General features: G+C 53.0%; 5 protein-coding genes across 5 annotated transcripts; 3 read left to right on the forward strand and 2 right to left on the reverse strand.

Moving 5' to 3' along the window:
- Positions 1-617: 617 nt before the first annotated feature.
- On the reverse strand, positions 618-1,721 carry J4E83_009338 (uncharacterized protein; the record flags this gene model as incomplete). The annotated part of the gene is made up of 1 exon (XM_049336227.1): positions 618-1,721. The coding sequence occupies one exon, from the start codon at positions 1,719-1,721 to the stop codon at positions 618-620; it is 1,104 nt and encodes a 367-aa protein (XP_049184791.1).
- Positions 1,722-2,708: 987 nt separating this feature from the next.
- J4E83_009339 (uncharacterized protein) lies at positions 2,709-4,113 on the forward strand (the record flags this gene model as incomplete). Its single annotated transcript, XM_049336228.1, has 5 exons — positions 2,709-2,782; positions 2,836-2,983; positions 3,066-3,569; positions 3,623-4,042; positions 4,093-4,113. The coding sequence occupies 5 exons, from the start codon at positions 2,709-2,711 to the stop codon at positions 4,111-4,113; spliced, it is 1,167 nt and encodes a 388-aa protein (XP_049184792.1).
- A 636-nt stretch (positions 4,114-4,749) lies between these two features.
- J4E83_009340 (uncharacterized protein) lies at positions 4,750-7,777 on the reverse strand (the record flags this gene model as incomplete). Its single annotated transcript, XM_049336229.1, has 5 exons — positions 4,750-5,772; positions 7,188-7,462; positions 7,514-7,631; positions 7,679-7,712; positions 7,767-7,777. The coding sequence occupies 5 exons, from the start codon at positions 7,775-7,777 to the stop codon at positions 4,750-4,752; spliced, it is 1,461 nt and encodes a 486-aa protein (XP_049184793.1).
- Positions 7,778-8,186: 409 nt separating this feature from the next.
- Positions 8,187-9,183, forward strand: J4E83_009341 (uncharacterized protein; the record flags this gene model as incomplete). The annotated part of the gene is made up of 2 exons (XM_049336230.1): positions 8,187-8,209; positions 8,253-9,183. The coding sequence occupies 2 exons, from the start codon at positions 8,187-8,189 to the stop codon at positions 9,181-9,183; spliced, it is 954 nt and encodes a 317-aa protein (XP_049184794.1).
- Positions 9,184-10,080: 897 nt separating this feature from the next.
- On the forward strand, positions 10,081-10,344 carry J4E83_009342 (uncharacterized protein; the record flags this gene model as incomplete). Its single annotated transcript, XM_049336231.1, has 1 exon — positions 10,081-10,344. One exon carries the CDS (start codon positions 10,081-10,083, stop codon positions 10,342-10,344), a length of 264 nt encoding a protein of 87 aa, XP_049184795.1.
- Between the last annotated feature and the right edge of the window lie 8,464 nt (positions 10,345-18,808).

Genomic DNA, 18,808 nt, shown 5'->3' on the forward strand with positions numbered 1-18,808 from the left:
ATCGAAAACTGTACCTTACAAGCACATGCTGTTGCTGCCTCCAAACCACATGAAAGGAAGCACATGATCGAAATGAGAGTACTGTACTCCGCCACGAGGATGGTTGGCTTCCCGCTCCTTTCTCCAAAAATACCGTCGAAACAATTCTATGTCGGAAGCAACTGTATGCCACGGCTTCAGTCGTCAATTTCGCCTTCTAGGCCGGCGATGTAAACTCCGTCACGGTGCGTCATGTGTATGTCTCACGGTCCGACGCTTGTCTGAAGAGTTTGAGGAGTATAAAAGACCACAAAGCGCATGTCAAAATCAGTTATGCTGACCAAGTCTCCTTCATCCTCAAGGTTTCTAAAAATAGCACTACACACGGCCATGTCTTCTCTTTCCCTGAGCACCAAAAACGGCTATAGTGGCTCTCATGGAGTCAGAAGGATCGGTCAGCTGCGGACAGTGTCGAAGGCCCGTCTCATAACTTTTCAAGGCTACCTCTTTGGCACGGTCCTCCAACGCATGTGATAATTCGTCATCTATACTATGAACATGCATACCAACAACAGCTGACTTTTTGAAACTCATTTACCTCAAACGCGACAGTCCATCGCTCATCGCCCATCGCCCATTTACTCAGCAATCCCAACAACCTTGACCTCATCCGCCCTCCACTTCCTCATCGGCACCTTCTCCAACTCCCCCCTCAACCTCTCCTGATCCCCCCAAACCTCCTCCCCAACCTCTTCCCTGCTCACCCAAGCCCAATCCCCTTTAAGCACACCAACCCCATACCTCCCATACTCCTCTCCCACCTTCAACAACCTCGTATCCGACCCCCAAATTCCCGCTTCCTCGGGATCTGAAATCAGCGTATAGCTCCTCTCATGCACAGTCTCGCTGTTCTCGAAAACCAGGACTTCAGTCTCGTTGGGCGGGAAAGGGTCTGTTTCGCCTTCTACGTCTGCGTCTGGCGGACTGTAGCCTTTCGTTGGGCCGCGCTTCTTTCCGGTTTTGAGGTCCCGGAGTTCGACGCTGGCTTTGTTGCGGCCGTGGGGGATAGATCGTAGGACGGCGATGCCTTTTGTGTTTGCGATTTCGGTGCGGGTGCGATCCAGGTGCCAGGCGAGGGTGATGGTGCATGGTGGGTTGCCTGAGACGGATATCGTGTCGGTAGAGGTCAGGATGGTTGGGCGGATAGGTGGTGGCTTGGGAACTGTGGCAAGGGCTTTGAAGGTGTAGCTAGGCAGTGGTGGAGATGGTTGCGGTGTGCTTTCCGTCTCCGGCTCGGGTAAATGGGATGGGTCATGATGCTCACCAGCGTACCACGTCATGATACCATGAGACCGGAGACGGATGGTATACGTTTTCCCCGCTACGAACGAGGACGGATCGAAGGAATAGGGCATGGGATTCGACACGGTAGTGCCTGGACGAGTCGACCACATGGTATAGCTGTCGAGCTTTTCGGGGTCTAGTATAAGAAGTCGTCGTTCAATGCCTTGAGTAGCGGTTTTGGAAGGCACATGGTCCACACTTTCACCCGTCTCTGCGTCGACAATTTCGAACAAGCCTTTTGCAAAGGCCGCCTCAGGATCAAAGATGGTGTTTTTGGTGTCGATGGTGAATTTTGAGTGGTAGTCGACATTGCGTACAAGGCTGATGTCGAACGTATCGCTGCAGTCAATGTAGCAGAATGCACTGGTGTAGAGTGTGAACGTTATCGAAGGAGCCATGGTAAGAATCGCAGTATTGATTCCTAGCTGTCAGAGTTCTCAGTTTGCCGGTGTAGCGGCGACGAGTATAAAGAGTGATGTGTCGGTGGTTCTGTCTAACCATACCCAGCTGATAGTGTGACGTCAACGGCGCTAATCTCAGGTTGGCCCCCGGGTGTCACCAAACCGCCCCAGGCCTTGTTCTCGTCCGTCGCCCCGAACATGCATAGTAATACTTTGCATTTCGCCCCCTGACCAAGCATTCTCGAGGGCCTAAGGCACAATCGAGATGCTCATGGGGCGTGGTGACGACACAGCCATCGTGAACTGTCACCTGACTACCTAGGTACGCGCCATACTGTAGTTATAGCTATACACTTACTGGTGTTTCAGTGCTGCTTATGTCCCGAGGATTATGTTGAGCTGAGTTTTGAGGCTACCTGGTCAGTCGAGAGATAAGCCACCCCAAGACGATGCCAGCTCCTTATACAAACGAGGCCACAGATCCTTCTGCCTTAAACACCATGTTTCTTTGTGATCGGGATGAAACAATGACGTCTTTCTGTACCGAACGACTGCTGTGGATTCGAGTTTGAAGACGCCCTGTGCGCTCTCCACGCCATAGCCACTTAGCCCCAGGAGAGGCACCAGACACATCGACATGACGTTGTATTATCCGTTCCTCCGTCTCTCCATCCATCATATTCTACAGCCCCACGGCAAATGTCTCGATAAATCGTCATAGCCATGTTTCAAGGCCCTATTCACGTACTCGGAAAGCCCGAGACTCCAGCAACTGCCCCAAAGTTCTGAGGTAAGGCGGTGTTATACCGTTCACTCAGGCGTACTCTGGGGTCTATGAAGGTCGCATGTTGTTGAATTGTGATATTCCCAAGTCAAAATAGCCCCAATGGATGTGTATAAAGCACTGATGCTCTGGACAATGAGATTTCAATCATACAACCGACCGACTTCTACCAAGCTTGACTACCGCCTGACACCACGAGCATGTATCTCAATCTGAGCCTCCTTGCCACAGTGCTTTCAATCAGTCGGCTTAGCTCTGCTAAGCCTATCGATGGGTCAGTCACAATTCTACCATATCTGGTGGCCATGCAGAACTGATATCTTCTAGGAAAGTACACGCTGTAAAACGGGAAGACCCGGTGTCTTACCCTTACGGCGACGCACTCACCAACGAATTCCAGTGGCTGGGCTGGGATCCCGAGGACGAAGATCAAAAGAAAGACGGACAGAAGATACACGAAGCGTTCAAACAATGGGTACGTCATCTGTCACACGGCTCTTTCAGCTCTTGTCTTCAATCCACAATGAGCGTATTGCTAAGACGTCTTGACTATCTAGGCAGACCTAGCCAAAGCAGGCGTTACTGCAGTCCAAGGAGCACCCGATAACGTGCACTTCAAACGCTTCTTCGGCAAGCAAGACGCAGAGGACACCAAAGCCATCCAAAACACCATGACAAACATGTATGACAACACGGCAAACACGGCCACAAAAACCATAAAGAAGATGGTTCTAGACCGTAAGGACTTTGGCGACCATTGTGTCAAAGACGGCTGGTTTGCCTACACAGATGCCCCGACTGGAAAGTTTCACATATGCCCCAAAGGCATTGCTATGAAGCAAAACTCGGATGTTCAATGCGCAGACTTCAAGCGAGACTGGATCACTTTCACGGCTCGGACGCTGCCTTTCGCGATGCTACACGAGTTCACGCACTACGACTTTGTGACGGATGACAGGATTGGCCTGATGGAGGATCACGCTCAAACTTCGTACGATTGCTTCAAGCTGGACGACGAAGAGAAGCAATCGAATGCCCAGAATTACGCGTTCAATGCTGCAGTAAGTCTCGCTTTCTATCGACGCAACATACCCATGCTAAGGAAGACCTCTAGGAGCAATACTGGTCCGATAAATGTCCAGACAAGGACTTCAAGGACCCTCAGTATGTCGCACCATCACCAACTCCCACGCCCACGCCCACACCAACACCAACACCCGAACCGGAACCCGTAGCCCCCTACGCCGACCAACCGGGCCAATGCCACATCCACGTCAACGAGTACGAAACCTGCGACTCGCACGACGAAAACCTCAGCGTCGAAATAACCATGTGGGACGTTTCCGGCGCCCAAATCGGCTACGTCGACCGGACCGTCGCCGGAGCCGGAAACCCACTCATGATGAAGAGCAAGCTAGAAAACACGCTCGAGGTAACGCCGGAGAACCAGAAGGATTACATCCAATTCACCCTTGGCGGGCAGTCGTGGGCGACGAACAAGGATAACGATGAGAGTGCGCCGGCGTATTGTAAGGTTGGGGGCTGGGACCCAAGGGCTGGGCCGTTGTGTAATGAGTTTGATAGTGGTACGGCTCAGGAGTCTAAGAGGCAGATGGATTGCTACTTTCAGTGCCCTTGGGGTGGTGGGGCGACGTCTGATGGGTCGTAAGGCTTTCGTAGGAAGGAAGGGCAAGATGGACCAGACGTTTGCTTGGGGACGGATAGCGACTCCGCTTGAGGCGGAGAAACGGACACTCTTTTTGTATGGCGTGGAGGAGAGAAATTTCGGTTAGTAAGAGCACACAATCATGGAGTAATGGAATGTACAATATATCGTAGAATTGTCACACGTCTCACGTAACACATCTCATCCTCTCATCACCACCGATCTATCGATTACGCATACAGAAGCAGACGAAAACGCTCGAAAAACACAAGAACAAACAAACAGGGGTATCTCGAGGCTCAGACGATATGCAACAAGGACGTTAGAACGCGTCGCTCCCACCGACCGTAACGCCTTGTGTCAGTCAGGGTCGTCTTCTCACGAGCCGGTGAAGAGATGCCAGACAACTGTAAAAACAGGTAGCAAACTCCACAGAACGCCTCAAATGCCGCATGTAAAACACGTAAAGAAAATTAGTTCGTAACCAGCTACCTGGCATGTTGAGTGCCATCAAGTAGCAGACCTAGACGTGGGGGCTGTTAGCGGGGATGGCGTGCGAAGAAGATGCAGAGAGCTCAAAGCTCCATCCTCTCAATGATGCCCTCGCTCATCGTCCGTATCTTACTCACGGCCCTCTCTCGGTCGACCAGTGACTCAACGTCGCTGTCGTCATCGCTCTCGTAGTAATCGGCGTCCATGCTCATGTCTCTGGCAGGCAGGTAGCGCTGTTGTTCTGCGTCGACGACATCTCCGGGGTGATCGATGACCATGTTGTCGAGCTCATCACTGTCTCCATATGCCTCAAGTCCCTTCCTAGCACGATCGCCGAGCCAGTATTCCGCGCGCTTCCTACTGCCCGCATTCGCACTGGACTCGTATTTTGATGCTTTGAATTTCGACATAAGCGACATGGCGACGCTTGGTGAGTTCGACAAAGCCGATATCCCTCGGAGATAGAAGTAAGCAACTCGCTTCCGCTCCTTGTTGTACAGGAAGAAGTGGTGACTCCAAATCGCACCGTCATCAGCGAAGGGGTCATCTGACGGCTCCCATGCATAGTATTCACAGCTCGACATGTCCATCTCCGTATCGAGCAGGTGCCAACTCCGCGGACTCCATATCGGTGAGCCAAGTGGTGTGACGGCGCCCGCTGGTAGTCCGGCGGAGTACACTTGCGGACGGAGATAGTACATTGTAGTGTCGATCTTGTGCATGAAGCTGTGGATGGTCTCGCGACGGAACTCATCAGGGTTCAGCGTGTTCGCGAAGTCGTAATCGATGTGTGTGGCATTGAGCGTCGCGATGAGGTATGCGAAGGTGTGACGGTTTGCTGCTTCGCTGAAGGATCCGAACGGCGTGTCTCGGGAGATGTCGAGTTGGTCTGCGAACTGAGCTGCAGACTGCTCGGACAGCCCCGCGACCGCTGATAGCAGGTCCTTGTGCCGCTCCTCGAGCGTCCTCTCGATGCGCTTGTACAGCTTCTTGTCGCTTCCCGCTGCTTTAATCGTCCAGAGATCGCATCCGCCGATGATTGCTGTGTCTTGTGTATCGAAGTTGAGGGCGAGGTTGACCTCGTGGAGGGCGCACAAATCGAGGTACTACGGTGCCACCGGGTCAGCTATGTCGTCACTCTGGCCTTATCGCATCGAGCACTTACCTTCATTGCGCTTGATGTGGACTCGCTTGGGCTGAGTGCCTATTATAGAATATATCGCGTATGATCCGAAATCTTCGAGATACGGTATGATTCAGCGCGCCGTGGCTGCTGGGCGTGGGTGTGGCGGTGGTCGGGATGGGGTAGCCTGCGCGAACCGATACAACAAGTAAACACGACTCTAGGCTGGCTGCGGAGAGGAGAGGGTACTGTCGTTCGGCCAGACGATCGTCTAGCAGGCAGTGGACATATGTATGGCTTGGGCGTGGTAGTGGTGTGAGATGTCGGTGTCGCTGTAACGACGTGGTCGCGATTGCGGAGAAGGTCAGCTTGGCGGTGTCGCCGAGCTAACAGCGGCATGTGTGTCGGGTCGTCCTTCCTGATTGGTCGATGCGCAACCTGCCTCTCAACCAACAACAGCTGCCGATAAGAGTGGATGGGTAGGCGACTGGTGTTGAGCGTTGATGTTAGTTGTATGCGGCCATGCCGAGTGTGTCTGGTACGCGGGGCATGTCATCTGATGGTCGAGCACGTGAAGGATAGAAGATGCCTGGAGATGAATCCACGTGAATTCGGCAACGTATCATTTGATGAATGCATGTCAAGGTTCTGGATGAAGGACCAAACGCTGATCCGAACCAATTGCTGTCACGAAGTGCAGGTGCGCAGTGTCTCGGCGGTGTGGAGACCTGTAGCTAGATGAATAAGGTAAGTGTACCAGCATAAGGAAAAAGAAAAAGGGAGAGAGAGTTGTCAAGTCTATCAGGGTGAAGTCTCGATATCATGATGTGTGATCACGTTCGAGCCCTTGAACCGCTTGTGTCAAACCTAGCTGTGTCGAGCAAGCCCGCCAGTCCGAGGTGTATGAATTGTAGTAGATAGAGTACAGCTACCGCCATCCGCTCTACAAGGCAGGATGGCAGGTAGTGCGTTCTCCAGATGATCCAACCCCTGCGCCGTGTGATATCGTTTCGCTCTTGACGCCTGCCCTTGGAAAGTTGTTTAGCATGAGCCGTGCTGTGACAGTCGACTGTGTGCCGTAGCCCTACCCCAAACTCCAATAACGCCGTACAATGTGTGTTCGTATGCGGATGCCGGATCGGGTCTACAAGATGCCGCTCTCTCGAAGTCGGCCTTTGAATTCATCCGCGTTCTGGAAGCCATCAGGCGCGGTCAGTGGGAACTCTTGGGACGGCGGTGACGGAGGGCCAGAAGGTGAGGTGCGACAGTGCGTTCCGTACACTTTTACATAATCTTGGTAACGATATCGTCCTCAGCCTGACGACAGGGCGTGTCAGCCAGCTGGCGCTATGGGTGCGTGCGGCGAAACAGACCCGAAAGTCATCACACCTCACTCACCTCCATATCTTCGAGGCTGTCTTGCTGTCCGATACACCGTAGCACGTTCTTCTTGCTGCTCTCTTGCATCTCACCAGCAAGCAGTAGCTCGTCCAGGATGAAGTAGGCCTTTTGGAAGTTGAAGATGATGTCGAGCTCGCAGACGTTGCCGTAGTACTTGTCCATCTGCTCGACGTAGCGGTGGACGATTTCGAGCGTGATCAGCTCATTGTCGGTCGAGTCGCAGCCGGCGATGAAGAAGAGCGAGGCGTATCGGCGATATACGATCTTGGTGTCTGGAGAACGTGTGAGCTAGCGAAGCTCTTACCGCTGCCGGACCCACTGACCTTTGTACTCTAGGAAGTTGCACATGCGGGTGCGGCGGGCGAGGACGAGTTGCGAGACGTCTTTGACAATCTTGGCCTTGTCTTTGGGGGCGAGGGTGGTGAACCACTTGGCTAGGCGCTGCGAGCTTCAGCAGAGGACTTGGGATTCTAGGGTGAGGGACCAACCACTTTGCCCTGCCGAGACAGCAGAATGAGGTACCTGAGCTGTTAGTGACTGCACTCTGTGTAGGTGATATGTCAAGGGTCGTCTTACTTGATCGTCATGGTGTCGTGTGAGGAGAAGATGGCAGTAGCTTGTGTCTGGCGCAATGGGGAAAGATGTTAGGTTCGGCGATCGGCGGTCACAGGCCAGCCCCGCGACTTTGAGACGTCAATGCGCCCTCATATCCCCGCTATCACCATCTGGTTTGGACAATAGACACTTGCGCGCAAGCAATTCTGCTCTTGGCCCATTCCTACTAATCATTGCCTAAAGCCTTGCGATTCAAAATATCTGCGCTACTGCACATCCGACGCGACAGCTATCCTAAGACGACCCACCCGCTGACAAACGTTCACCCTTCATCGGCAACTCGGATACCCCCGAAGAGTCACCATCACACAATATAGGAGGCTCTTTCGTCAGAACTGTTCTATTTCGCGTGATAATTGCGCAATACGACTGGTTGCCATCATGAAGCTCGTACTTTCTACGTCGTATGTCTCTCCATCTCCTTAAATGCCTTACCTAACAACCCAGAAATACAATGTCCGGTGGTCCTTCCGTGATAAGACGACCCTTCTTCGAGAAATCAAACACTGAACTCACCTCCTCCCTGCGCGCAAACTTCGCTGCCCACCAACCCTCTCCAACGCCCTCAAAACCCGACTACACAACATGGACCACCAAGACCGACTCCGCCCTATACGTACCCACGCACACGCCTTCACCTCTCACCGAAGCGCGAGAATCCTACGACATCACAGTCAAACTGTTCTACCTTCCCAACATACCCACCGACAGACGGTGCGCACAAACGCGAGAAGCGATAGAACTAGTGCTGAAAGAGCTGGGCACATCCTCGATAGACCTCCTCATCGTCAGCTTCCCCGGCGTATCCTTCGACGCCGACGATGAAGACTCCGATCTCGACGATGACGACGAACCTCCCTCGCCCCCTTCCGCAACACAATCCACAACCGAAAACACCGCTGGCGACTGTCCCGATGCCGGCGCACCACCAGAAGACATAGAAACCATGGTGACAACATGGCGATCACTCGAGAAACTGCACGCAGAGGGTCTGGTATCGAAACTCGGAATCGCAGAATTCGGCGTCGCGCGCTTGACAAAGTTCCTCGAACAGACCAAGATAAAACCAAGTGTGAATCAGATCAACGTAAGGGACTGTTGTGTCGTACCCAAGCCGTTGATACTGTATGCGAAGCAACAGCAGATCGAGCTGCTGACACACAATGACTGCACCAACATCTTACCGCGCGGCACGCTACGGCAAATACTTGGTTCGGGAGAGAACGGGTCCGGTGTTTTGGCAGGAGAAGGAAATCAAGATGGGCTTAAGGGCGATGTAGAGCCGCAGTGGGTAGTCAAATACACGGCTGTTGTCAAAGACAGAGGCGTGGTGGAAAGTAAAGGGTACTTTGCTGTTGCGGAACTGAGGGATTCATAAACATACGAAGAAAGGCAATCACTCAAATTACATACAATGTTCAGAAGTCTCTGGCCATGACAGTGTGATTATACATATATCAGGCATCCACAGACTACTCCATGCTCGCCCATAAGTAACCACCGACTATCTGCTCTTTCTATCACGGAAACGGCGCAAGCGCTCCGCAAACTTTGCAGTTCAGCAACTCTCCGCGGCGTCCCAAGTTCGCGCATACCAGTGGTTTACCACACTTCTTGCATTTTGCCAGGTCAACTCCACCGGCTTCTGCCTTGGGGTATGTTGTCGATGACTGCGCTGGTGCGCCCGAGCTGGCCTTGCCCCTTGGTTCAGTGTAATTGTTCATCGTGGGTTGTACAGGTGTTCGGTAGGTGTGGTAGATGTTTGCTTGTATGTGTGTATGTGTCTTTGGTAGTCGGCGTTTGGTCGAGTTGTCTTCGTGTGTGCTAATTCGGGTGGTGGTGGAAGGAAGGTTTTGGAGGGTATTTGCTAAATAGAATATGTCCATTCACCATGTAAACCCATACTGTGCGCTTCACTGCGAGTACTCTACAGCGTTGTAGAACATCAGCATGGATCTCCTAGAAGACTCTTGATTATTCGTCTTCAACTCATGGACGCTGCTCGTCCATGGAATCAAAGTGGCGCCAGGCTTCACCACAGCAGGGGCTTCTTCAACAGACTGAAATGCTACGTACGCGACTGGTGAGTATGTTGACAGTGAAGTGTCTGTGCAGCTATTCGCTGGACTTTCAGCTTCACGAAGCCTCCACTGTGAATACATGAGTTCATCACGGAGCCCGCATACTTAACCCTTACCATGGCTCGTCATGCCCACCCCGTATCTCCAGTCTTCTCCAACAAACATCCCGTATACACAAGCGAACACAACCTCCAATGACAGCCCAAACCAACCCTCCAACCAAACAGTCCGCCAACACTGCACCAAACACCTCATACGAACACGAGCAGACCTCCGAATCCGAAACCGACCTTCTCATCCCTTATGTCTCTGACGACGACGATGATTCCGACGACGAAGCAGACTCCAACAACGAACCTGGTGCCTTCGGCCACTGCTGGCACTGCGACGCCCCCTTACCTCTGCCCACCGCAGATGGAGCCAACGTCAACTGTCTCGAATGTCAGTTTCCGAACTAATTCGCGCGGCGGAAAAAGGACTAATCTGGCTAGGTCATGAATGCGGAGGCTGGTTGGGTCCACCTTGAGTGGAAGGACAGAAGGGATGAAGTGGGATGTGGTGTTGAATATTGAGTTTGTGTCGCTCTAGAAGGGATGTTACAATATAGATGTAACGAAGAATGCATCTTAATCAATACATGCACATCGCCATTGTAGTCTCTCATAGCTTAACGTTTGTCTTTATATTATGTATCAAGGCAAAGGCATTCTACGTATTGCTCCATGAGCCAAATCACCCTAGCAGTGATACCCATTTCGCATCCAGTCTGTGCTATGACAGTGACTCGGTAGTCTAGTTCAGCCAGTTTAGCCCCCAGTAGTTGCTTCTTGAGATCTTTCTGGTTATCCTGGTGAAAGTGTGGAGAGGGGGTTCACTCCCCATACACGCATCCGCGCATGGTTAGTCAACATACTCAAACGATAGTAGCATTACGCATTCACTCTTCCGCATCGTCAGCTAACCGTGTTTGACCAACACACAGCGGACCCTCAGACCCCTTTTCGTGGTTTCAGTAGTCTATATCAAACGTATCACTCGGGTTTCTTCGCAACACAGCTCACGCATATGCTTGCGAGGTCCAGTAACTCTACCACCCAGATCAAAAGTCACGTCATGTCCACTCAAAGAAAATCCAAGCCGCTGGATGTGTACTTCTCCGTCTACGGCTCTGCCCATACAAACCCAGTTATACTTAGTATTTCTGGTACAACATGCCCAGCCTCTACTCTTCGATCTCCTTCTACACCCACTTCCAGGTACACATCCCCATCTCCACCCTCACCCTCACCCTCACCCACACTGCTAACACCACCCACATCAACCAGCGGCGCCTCAACACCCTCACCCTGCTCAGCACGACCTTCTCCCACTCATCTCGATATGCACAATCACAGCATGTACGTCCAAACCGACAAAGGCATATACTACCGAGACGAAGGAGAGAAAGACAGGAACGGGAACGTGATGATTTTAAAGGACCCGTGTGAAGATTGCGGAGGGGCCGTGGTGTGGGCGACTAAGGGCCCGTGGTTGTTGATTTGTCGGGATTGTGGGGAGATTCAGTAGGGGTGAGCGGGAGGGAGGGGGATGTGGAAAGAGTGTGGTGGAGGAGACTCTGGAGAGATGAGGGGTAAGGACATGTGTATAAGTAATGGTTGTGTGGTGCGCGAAGATGAGTCGTATGTATGTAGTATGTGACTCCTGTTTTTTGACTTCGGCGCCACGAGAGCAATGGATGAGGTGTACTCTGCTAAAGTATGAAACTACCGATTCAAGGTAAATGGATAGCGTTTGACTCGTTCTTCTGTCTACCCATATTTTGATAACTCCCCGGAAGTCTTTCTAATGTCTCGCTGGGATACTGTCATGGATGCAAAGTGTACAGTGCGTTAGTCCTTGGACTTTGAGCATCACGAATACTGCTGTCTAACGTAGCATGACAACCACATGTTTCGTAGTCTCATCATTCGCATGAACCTGGTCAAAGAAGTAGACACTAGTGCATGTCCTCAGTGCCAATACAACGGGAATTCGTCATATCAAACTACGTCCAGAAAGGACATCCCTTCAACTCCTCATTCCCAGTTGGACGGGCGCTGGAACTAGATGCGCGGACCCAGCGGGAGCAAGCGCTTGGGTAAAGACGCCGTTCATCCAAGCGAAATCCCCATGAGGAAATCCCTTTGTCCCCAACCATGCGGGTCGTTAGGGTCTAGAAAGGGTCGCTGGTGCGATGAGACAGTGTTTTGGGGTTTCGAAGGAATGTGCATGTCGGAGATGAAGTGTTCCTTCCGGTCTTCGCCGATGAGGATCTTGGTATAGGGACTTGGCTATATCTGGCCAGCGCGTATAGGCTTACGACAACGACAGATAGTAACATGGCGCTATGTTATCAACGCTATCGCATCGTTTCGAAGTCGACATCCTAGCGTACGATAGCACATCGTTAGGCCACCAGAAGTTTGGTACACATATGTCGAGATACGTTAGCGCCATCAAAGTTGACAGCTAAGCGTGAAGCGGCTCATCACACGCATATTCTCATCATCGTCTTTCGTGTCAGCAAACTCAAAGTTGGTGGCGCAACGCCCTAGTGCAGGCACACGTCCCACCGTGGGTCAAGATGTACACCGATCAGGAGGTATAACCACGAGGTCGCCTTATCGATAGGAATTAGGTTTGCCGTGCCGCATGTCTGCTTTCTTTTGGTCGATGGAATGGGACAAGCGACGCCCATCCCAGCGCTACTGCGACCAAAACGTCTGCCAGTGATGGTCAGGTGCCACACACCCTTCTGGTAGTATCGCCGTCATAGAGCCGACGGCAGCGTATTCGTACTTTTTGAATGGTTTGCAGAGTGAGGTTTTATTGATTGGGGGGATCGAGATTGATGCTCCAAATTCGAGGGTGATGTTTACCTCACCGCAAATCCACGTTCGCGCCGACTTTCGACTTGCATACAAACAAAACATGTAATTTGTCGCAACGAAGTCTTGTAGCCCATCAACCGCTGAGACCCGCTCCGGTATCCGGGAGCTTGAGCAGAGTGCGGTTCCTTAGTGTCCAGGGGACGATCAACGACCCTGTTGGTTATTGGTTCCCATCCGAGCGCTTTCGATGCAAGGGGTCGAGGGTCCAATGAGTGCTCGTAACCACCCACCACATAGAGGAAAAAGAATCGTGTCTTGCATGCACCCTTCCGTACTAGATCGTCAATTGCATCAGGTTACCGACCCAAGGCTCCTTGTGCGGTCGAGGTAGGCTGAACTCAGCAATTATGTGAAAGCCCTGTTGCTCGTAGTACCTAAGAAGAGAACCTCTAATCAGTACCACATGGTGCGCTCCAGTGACAACAGGGAGGAGAGACTAACCGAATTAACTTCCTCTCGTTTCCTGCCCAGCCATCCAAGTATAGAACTTTCTTCCCCCGGCTACGGCCATAGTTCCGCACCTCGTGAAGAAGTGCAGCTCCAACCCCACGAAATAGATCCTTCGTACGGCTATCGCTAACCATGACTTCAACATACAAACTTTCTTCGAGTTTGAATTGTGCAGCTTGTGGGATTGTCGCTGCAGGAAGATAGGTAGGGAACCACTTTCCGCGGACGAACGCAAAGCCGACAGACACAAAACAGCGCCCATCGTCAGAGACGCGCGAGTGCATATCTTTCAGATCAGGAGCTGCAATTGCCTGCTCTACGAGTTCGGCTTCGACAATAAGAATGCGTAGGGCATCCGTTGTATCCGAGATTTGACTGTGCTTCGATTCTCGGACCTGCCGTTGCGTTTCTTCAACCCAACCTGGTCGTTGTGAAAAGGGAGTTGAGCCCCATTGCGCTAGGCTCCCGATCGATTCTAGATAGGGGAGAGATGCATCAAAAACTGAGATGATAAAGGAGTCGTCACCTTCAGCGAGCCCCGCGTCTCGAATAGAGAACTGGTATAGGGTGGACATTCGTTAAGCCTTACTGATGGGCCCAGCAAATAGATCCGGTAATTGTTCGGGCACGCGTTGTTCTTCGAGTAGCTGAACGACGTGAAAAGAGAGGCGCAAAGTTAGGGCAAGATCCCTGAGTCAACCTTAAATGGTGACGATGGGAAGGATGGGTCGGGTGACCTAGCCATGAATAGAACCAATTAGCTGAATATGCATGAATTCGCCTAAGCATGCTTGCCCACCCCCGCCGCTGGTGGACTCTATTTATCTATCAGGAATAGACAAGATTGTGAACAAACAACCCTTACGTTGGATGTGCATGAAGGATTGTTCTTCGTACACGTCGCAAGTGAGCTCGGCGCTTTGCTGCAATCCTCCATGCAGGCTGACGAGCTGTGGGAAGCAAGATAGACTTCTGACGAGAGCTGTACGAAACGCAGTGCTGACTGGCGCGCGGGTCCTGGTAACTTTGCTTTGCCCTTGCATAGTTTTCATGAAAAGGATTCATTTCGGAAGCGTACAGTCAGATCCAACGACAAACCTATCGCGCTTATCACCAAACGGGTGGTGTGAGCTGAATTGCAGTTCACATCGAGTGCCGGATGGTTCCCTGCTAACTGCATAGGTGTACAATCGACCAATAAGGTTCCTAACCGGGACAACATCAGAGGCGACCGTCGGTCACTCCGTTGCGGGGTTCCAGGTCAGAGGTCGTCACGAAGTGGCGCTGCCTCAGGCGTGCCTCAACCAGCTGTCACTCTCGTCTCGTTGCAGTATGCCTTAGCGAAAGAGGGGCGCGCAATCGAGGGGTCGGTGGTAGTAGCTAAAGCTGAACTATCAGCTCCTGCGACGACTGGCCAGAGCTCCGATAGCCAAGTATAGGGCAGAGAGACTGCATGCATGCTGATGTTGTCTAGATCTGCTAGTACCGCAGTGCAGGACGCTGATCGTTGAAATTCGGTCGCCATTCCGGTGAGCAGTGGTCTGAAGATATGAAGCCATGCTTTTCTCTGCGTCTGGAACTGCCGGTACGTAGGCGATGGTTTCAGGTGCGGTAGTAGGGTGTGGGGTTGAAGCATCTGGTTCGTCTGGGGAAGATGGCGGCCTAGACTTTGGACCGGTCGAACAGCCGGAAGCGAGCGGGAGGCAACGAACGGCATTTAGATCACGTTGGACGACCATCTGAGTGGTTTACAGCACGATGAACTTTTTTCTGTTGGGAATGCGCGTGGTTGGTTGTAAGCATATCGAGAGTGCGGCTCTGCGGACCCAGGCGGCGCTCCTTCGCTGTGTACACGTCGCTGGGTGAGGGATTGCATTCGTGTACAGCCAGCAAATTACCCGGCCCACCTAGCAACGCAATTTCCCACATGTACTCGTTGCCTTGGTTGCAGGGCTACGTCAAGCCAGCGAATGTGCCGATGGTGCTCGTGGCATTATGACGATTGCTCAGGATAAAAAAACAATGCTCGCTTCGCTCGGGTCTGAGGTTTGTCTGTGTGGCTGTCAGGTGGTGTTCAAGCAGGGGAGGCGCAGCTGTGGCTGCGGAATGTTTATTGGCTGTAGTGCCGGCAAATCTCAGTGCGCTTCCCCCTTTGGGCAAGAGGGCAAAAGACCGGCCGGAGATTGCCAATTTCGTCCTTCCTGAGGATCAAAACAGACGTGAAACGAGATTCGCAATTTTGGGTCTCCGTACGCCTCGCAACCTGGACAGCGAAAACAATACTTCCAAGAGTCGGAGTATCCTGGGAATTGTGGATGGTCGGATGGAGCAACCTCCGTCGTCCATCTCATCGTACATCGGCAGGCGCGACCTTGCCCCTGACTTCAGTTTGGTAGCTACGCGTCATAGAGGCCGTTGTTGACGATACGACGCTGCTTGACACTGACAAGTAACGACGCGTCGGCGGGCGCCAGCGGAAGGTTTGGTGCAGGGAGTTTGGCGCGTGCAAACCAATGGGCTGACCCGGAGACGTTCGCATGGTGTGGAGCAGCGCCGTGGCTGTGCAATGCCATAGCTCTTGTATAGTGATCGCGCTTGCGCAATTCCAAGAATAATACGAACGACTCTGTGTATGTAGAGTTTTCGGGAAAGCTGAGGCGCGGTGCGTGGATGCTGGAGGAAGCTATCGGGTCCTGTACCCAAGAATGAGGGGATGACCTTTGTTGCACGATGCTTTTTCGTTCACCGCTCCACTCGACACGCGATCGGAAAAAAGAAAGACAGATCTAAATTCGACGGCGCAGCATGAGCGTTGCGATGGTCGTCACAAGGACAGCCGTTGTGTGCACTACGCTCCACAGATCGGGTTGTTAGTACCGAGCGGCGCGATACGTGGTAACCTTCGGACTCGTTTCAAGATTGGAATCGTCGTATCCTCGCAAACATGCTCACTATGGGGGCCTTGGCAGCAATGTTTTCCGTCTGCAAATGGCAGGAAGCCGTGGATCAAGAAAAATGAAGTCGAGTTTTTCAATTGCGGGACGTAGCTCGGCGCATTGCGCCGATGAGAGATGGACCCTGGAGATCATTGGAGATGATGCAGACAGCGGGAGACATGGGACTCCATGTTTATGACGTCGGAGGATATTGCGACTGATTCGCAAGTCTGCTTGGTTGGAAGGGAAGCGATGAGGAATGGAGAGGCCGAGCATGTCCAGATTACACAAACCCTAGAGCGTGCGAAGCAACATCGTTATCTCCACATGCAGGTGCGAGCCGGAACATTTTCTAGAAAGCGCAAGGAGTTGCAATGTCGATGCGTCGAATGGGGCAGCAATGCAGTATCGTGCATGCAGGGACATGTCGACTAGATTGCCCTGACCTGAAGGCAATGAAGCTCAGGGAGTTTTCAGATTCTTATCTGAAGAAGACCGGGACGAAGTGGCCGTGTGGTACGAAGCCGAGTCTGCAAGCCCCATTGTGGCGGCATGAGACACACATGGTCTTGAACTTGTTGCGCCCTCGAAGCCCAGGCCGGTCCTATCAGTAATGGAGGGAAAGTTCTGTGTGCAGCATGGGGGCAGTAGGGATGAGCAGATCTGTATCTGCTCCTTGTCTGCTCATACTTGGAGGTGCTTATAGTAGGTCCGCAGGTCCGGATCCGAGATGGCTTACTTCTTGAGCTGTTCAGTATCGTGGAAACCATTGCTCAACTCTCTTGCGCTCGACCTTCCCCATCGGCAGGATGTGGGCGTCAGACGGCGACAGAGCCTTGCATCTTGCCTCTGGCATCCCGCTTCTCCGCATTTCGTCTATCACATCCTATTTATGGTGGCGAGGACGAGCGTCCGTCATGGCTCCAAAGGGGGATAGCGAGGCGTCATTGCCCCTGCATGGCGAGGATCAAACGGGTGTAGTCTAGTCAATTGGTCCGAATTGCATATCAAATGCACGCTTGGCCATACATGTGCCGGGGTGCGCAGCCCCACCTTGAACGGGTGCTGTGAAACATCGAGTGCGCATCCTTCTGTCTCGAGGCCGAGTGTGCGTGAACACGTCGGGCAGTGCGGATGGGGAGAGTGGGAGCGTGGGCAGGTAGTGCCAGCTGCGGTACATGCAGCGGAAGCAGCAGCGCTGCGATTTGATTGTTAGCCGCGCTGCCCGATGGTTGGCTGCGGGAAGGCAGGCTGTTAGTGGAGAGGGGTCGGCTGGCGGCATGTAGCCAAGACGCACTGGGAGAAGATGGACAAGCAGAGCGAAGACGATGCATATCGCGTGCAGCCGCCTCAAAGGAGAGGGGTCCTGCAGCGCCTAAGGGTGGACGATATGAGCCAGGACTGCGGTGCGCAGCTCGACGGCAGCAACGGCAGAGTTAGAGGGAGCCGCATGCACTGCACGAGGCACCACGTAGCTATTGGACAGTTGTCACGCACACGTTATGAGATTGTACTGTAGCGGGCTGTCGCTAGTGCCGTGACGCTGTACAGATAGTGCTGATTCCTTGGAACCTGGTGGGAACTGAACTGGCAAACTACACGAGGCTAAGCAGCTATCGGCCGACTCTAGCAGACTATCGGCAGGCATTGGTTAACCGATGGGACTGCTACATCATGGTTGTGCAGAGCGCTGGAAGGGTTTGCTCCCACGTCGCCCCGGCATCGAGGCGTGACTCCTACACGTGTGAGGCTGCCGCGGAGGGATGGCCCTGCGACGGCGCACTCTGTTGTATTGTGCGGGAACCGGTCGACTGACGTGCGCGCAAAAGCAACACATAGCGACAGGTGCCTGGCTGGTACCTGGCAGCGCGTCGCGGCATCGTGTGGATCAGGCGTGAAATTACGAGGGAGACAACGATTAGCATGGGTAAAGCACGAACCGGGGATCCCTGCGCGGTGTGGTGGTGCGTGCTAGCGTGGAGCCCGCCTGGGAAGGAACGACCGACAAAAGCGACAGTTGCCCTGGTGCTCGTCTCCCACCCACCTCCGCCAATTCACCGTCACCACCTCGCCGTCGTCCCCGTCGCGCCCTGCCGAACCTCACTCTGGAGCCCATTGTCGTTACTCACACTAATTGAGGCGACTCTAGGCATCTGTCCGCTCATTTCCCCCGTCATTCCTTAATCCTGGGTGTACTGGCTTCACTCACTGCGACTACCACCACGGCAGCCTACCGACTTGCCCACTCCACCCGCAGCACTACCTCGACCTATACTGTACGCCTCGCACAACCTCATAGCCGGTCCTGCAATCTGCTCTTGCGCGTGCTGACTGTTATGCGTCAGTAGTAATCGCGTCAGCTCTTGTACCTCGACAGCGCTTGTTTCGTCTCACGCCCGCTGTGCCCACGCCTGTAGCACCCCATTCCCCATCCGTCCAACCACACTCTGTCCTCGCGCGTCCGGCAAGCTGTCCCTGGAACGCACCGCCCGTCTAGCTCGCACATTAAGCATTGTGCTGCGCGTCCGTTGGCGGTACCATCTCTAATCTCGTCAAGCCCCATCGTCGCAGATCGCTGCGTCCGACAGGGCAGCTAGTAGTTCACC

Source organism: Alternaria metachromatica (genome assembly GCF_023757995.1).
Source record: "Alternaria metachromatica strain BMP 0045 chromosome Unknown scaffold_31, whole genome shotgun sequence".
NCBI lineage: Eukaryota > Fungi > Ascomycota > Dothideomycetes > Pleosporales > Pleosporaceae > Alternaria > Alternaria metachromatica.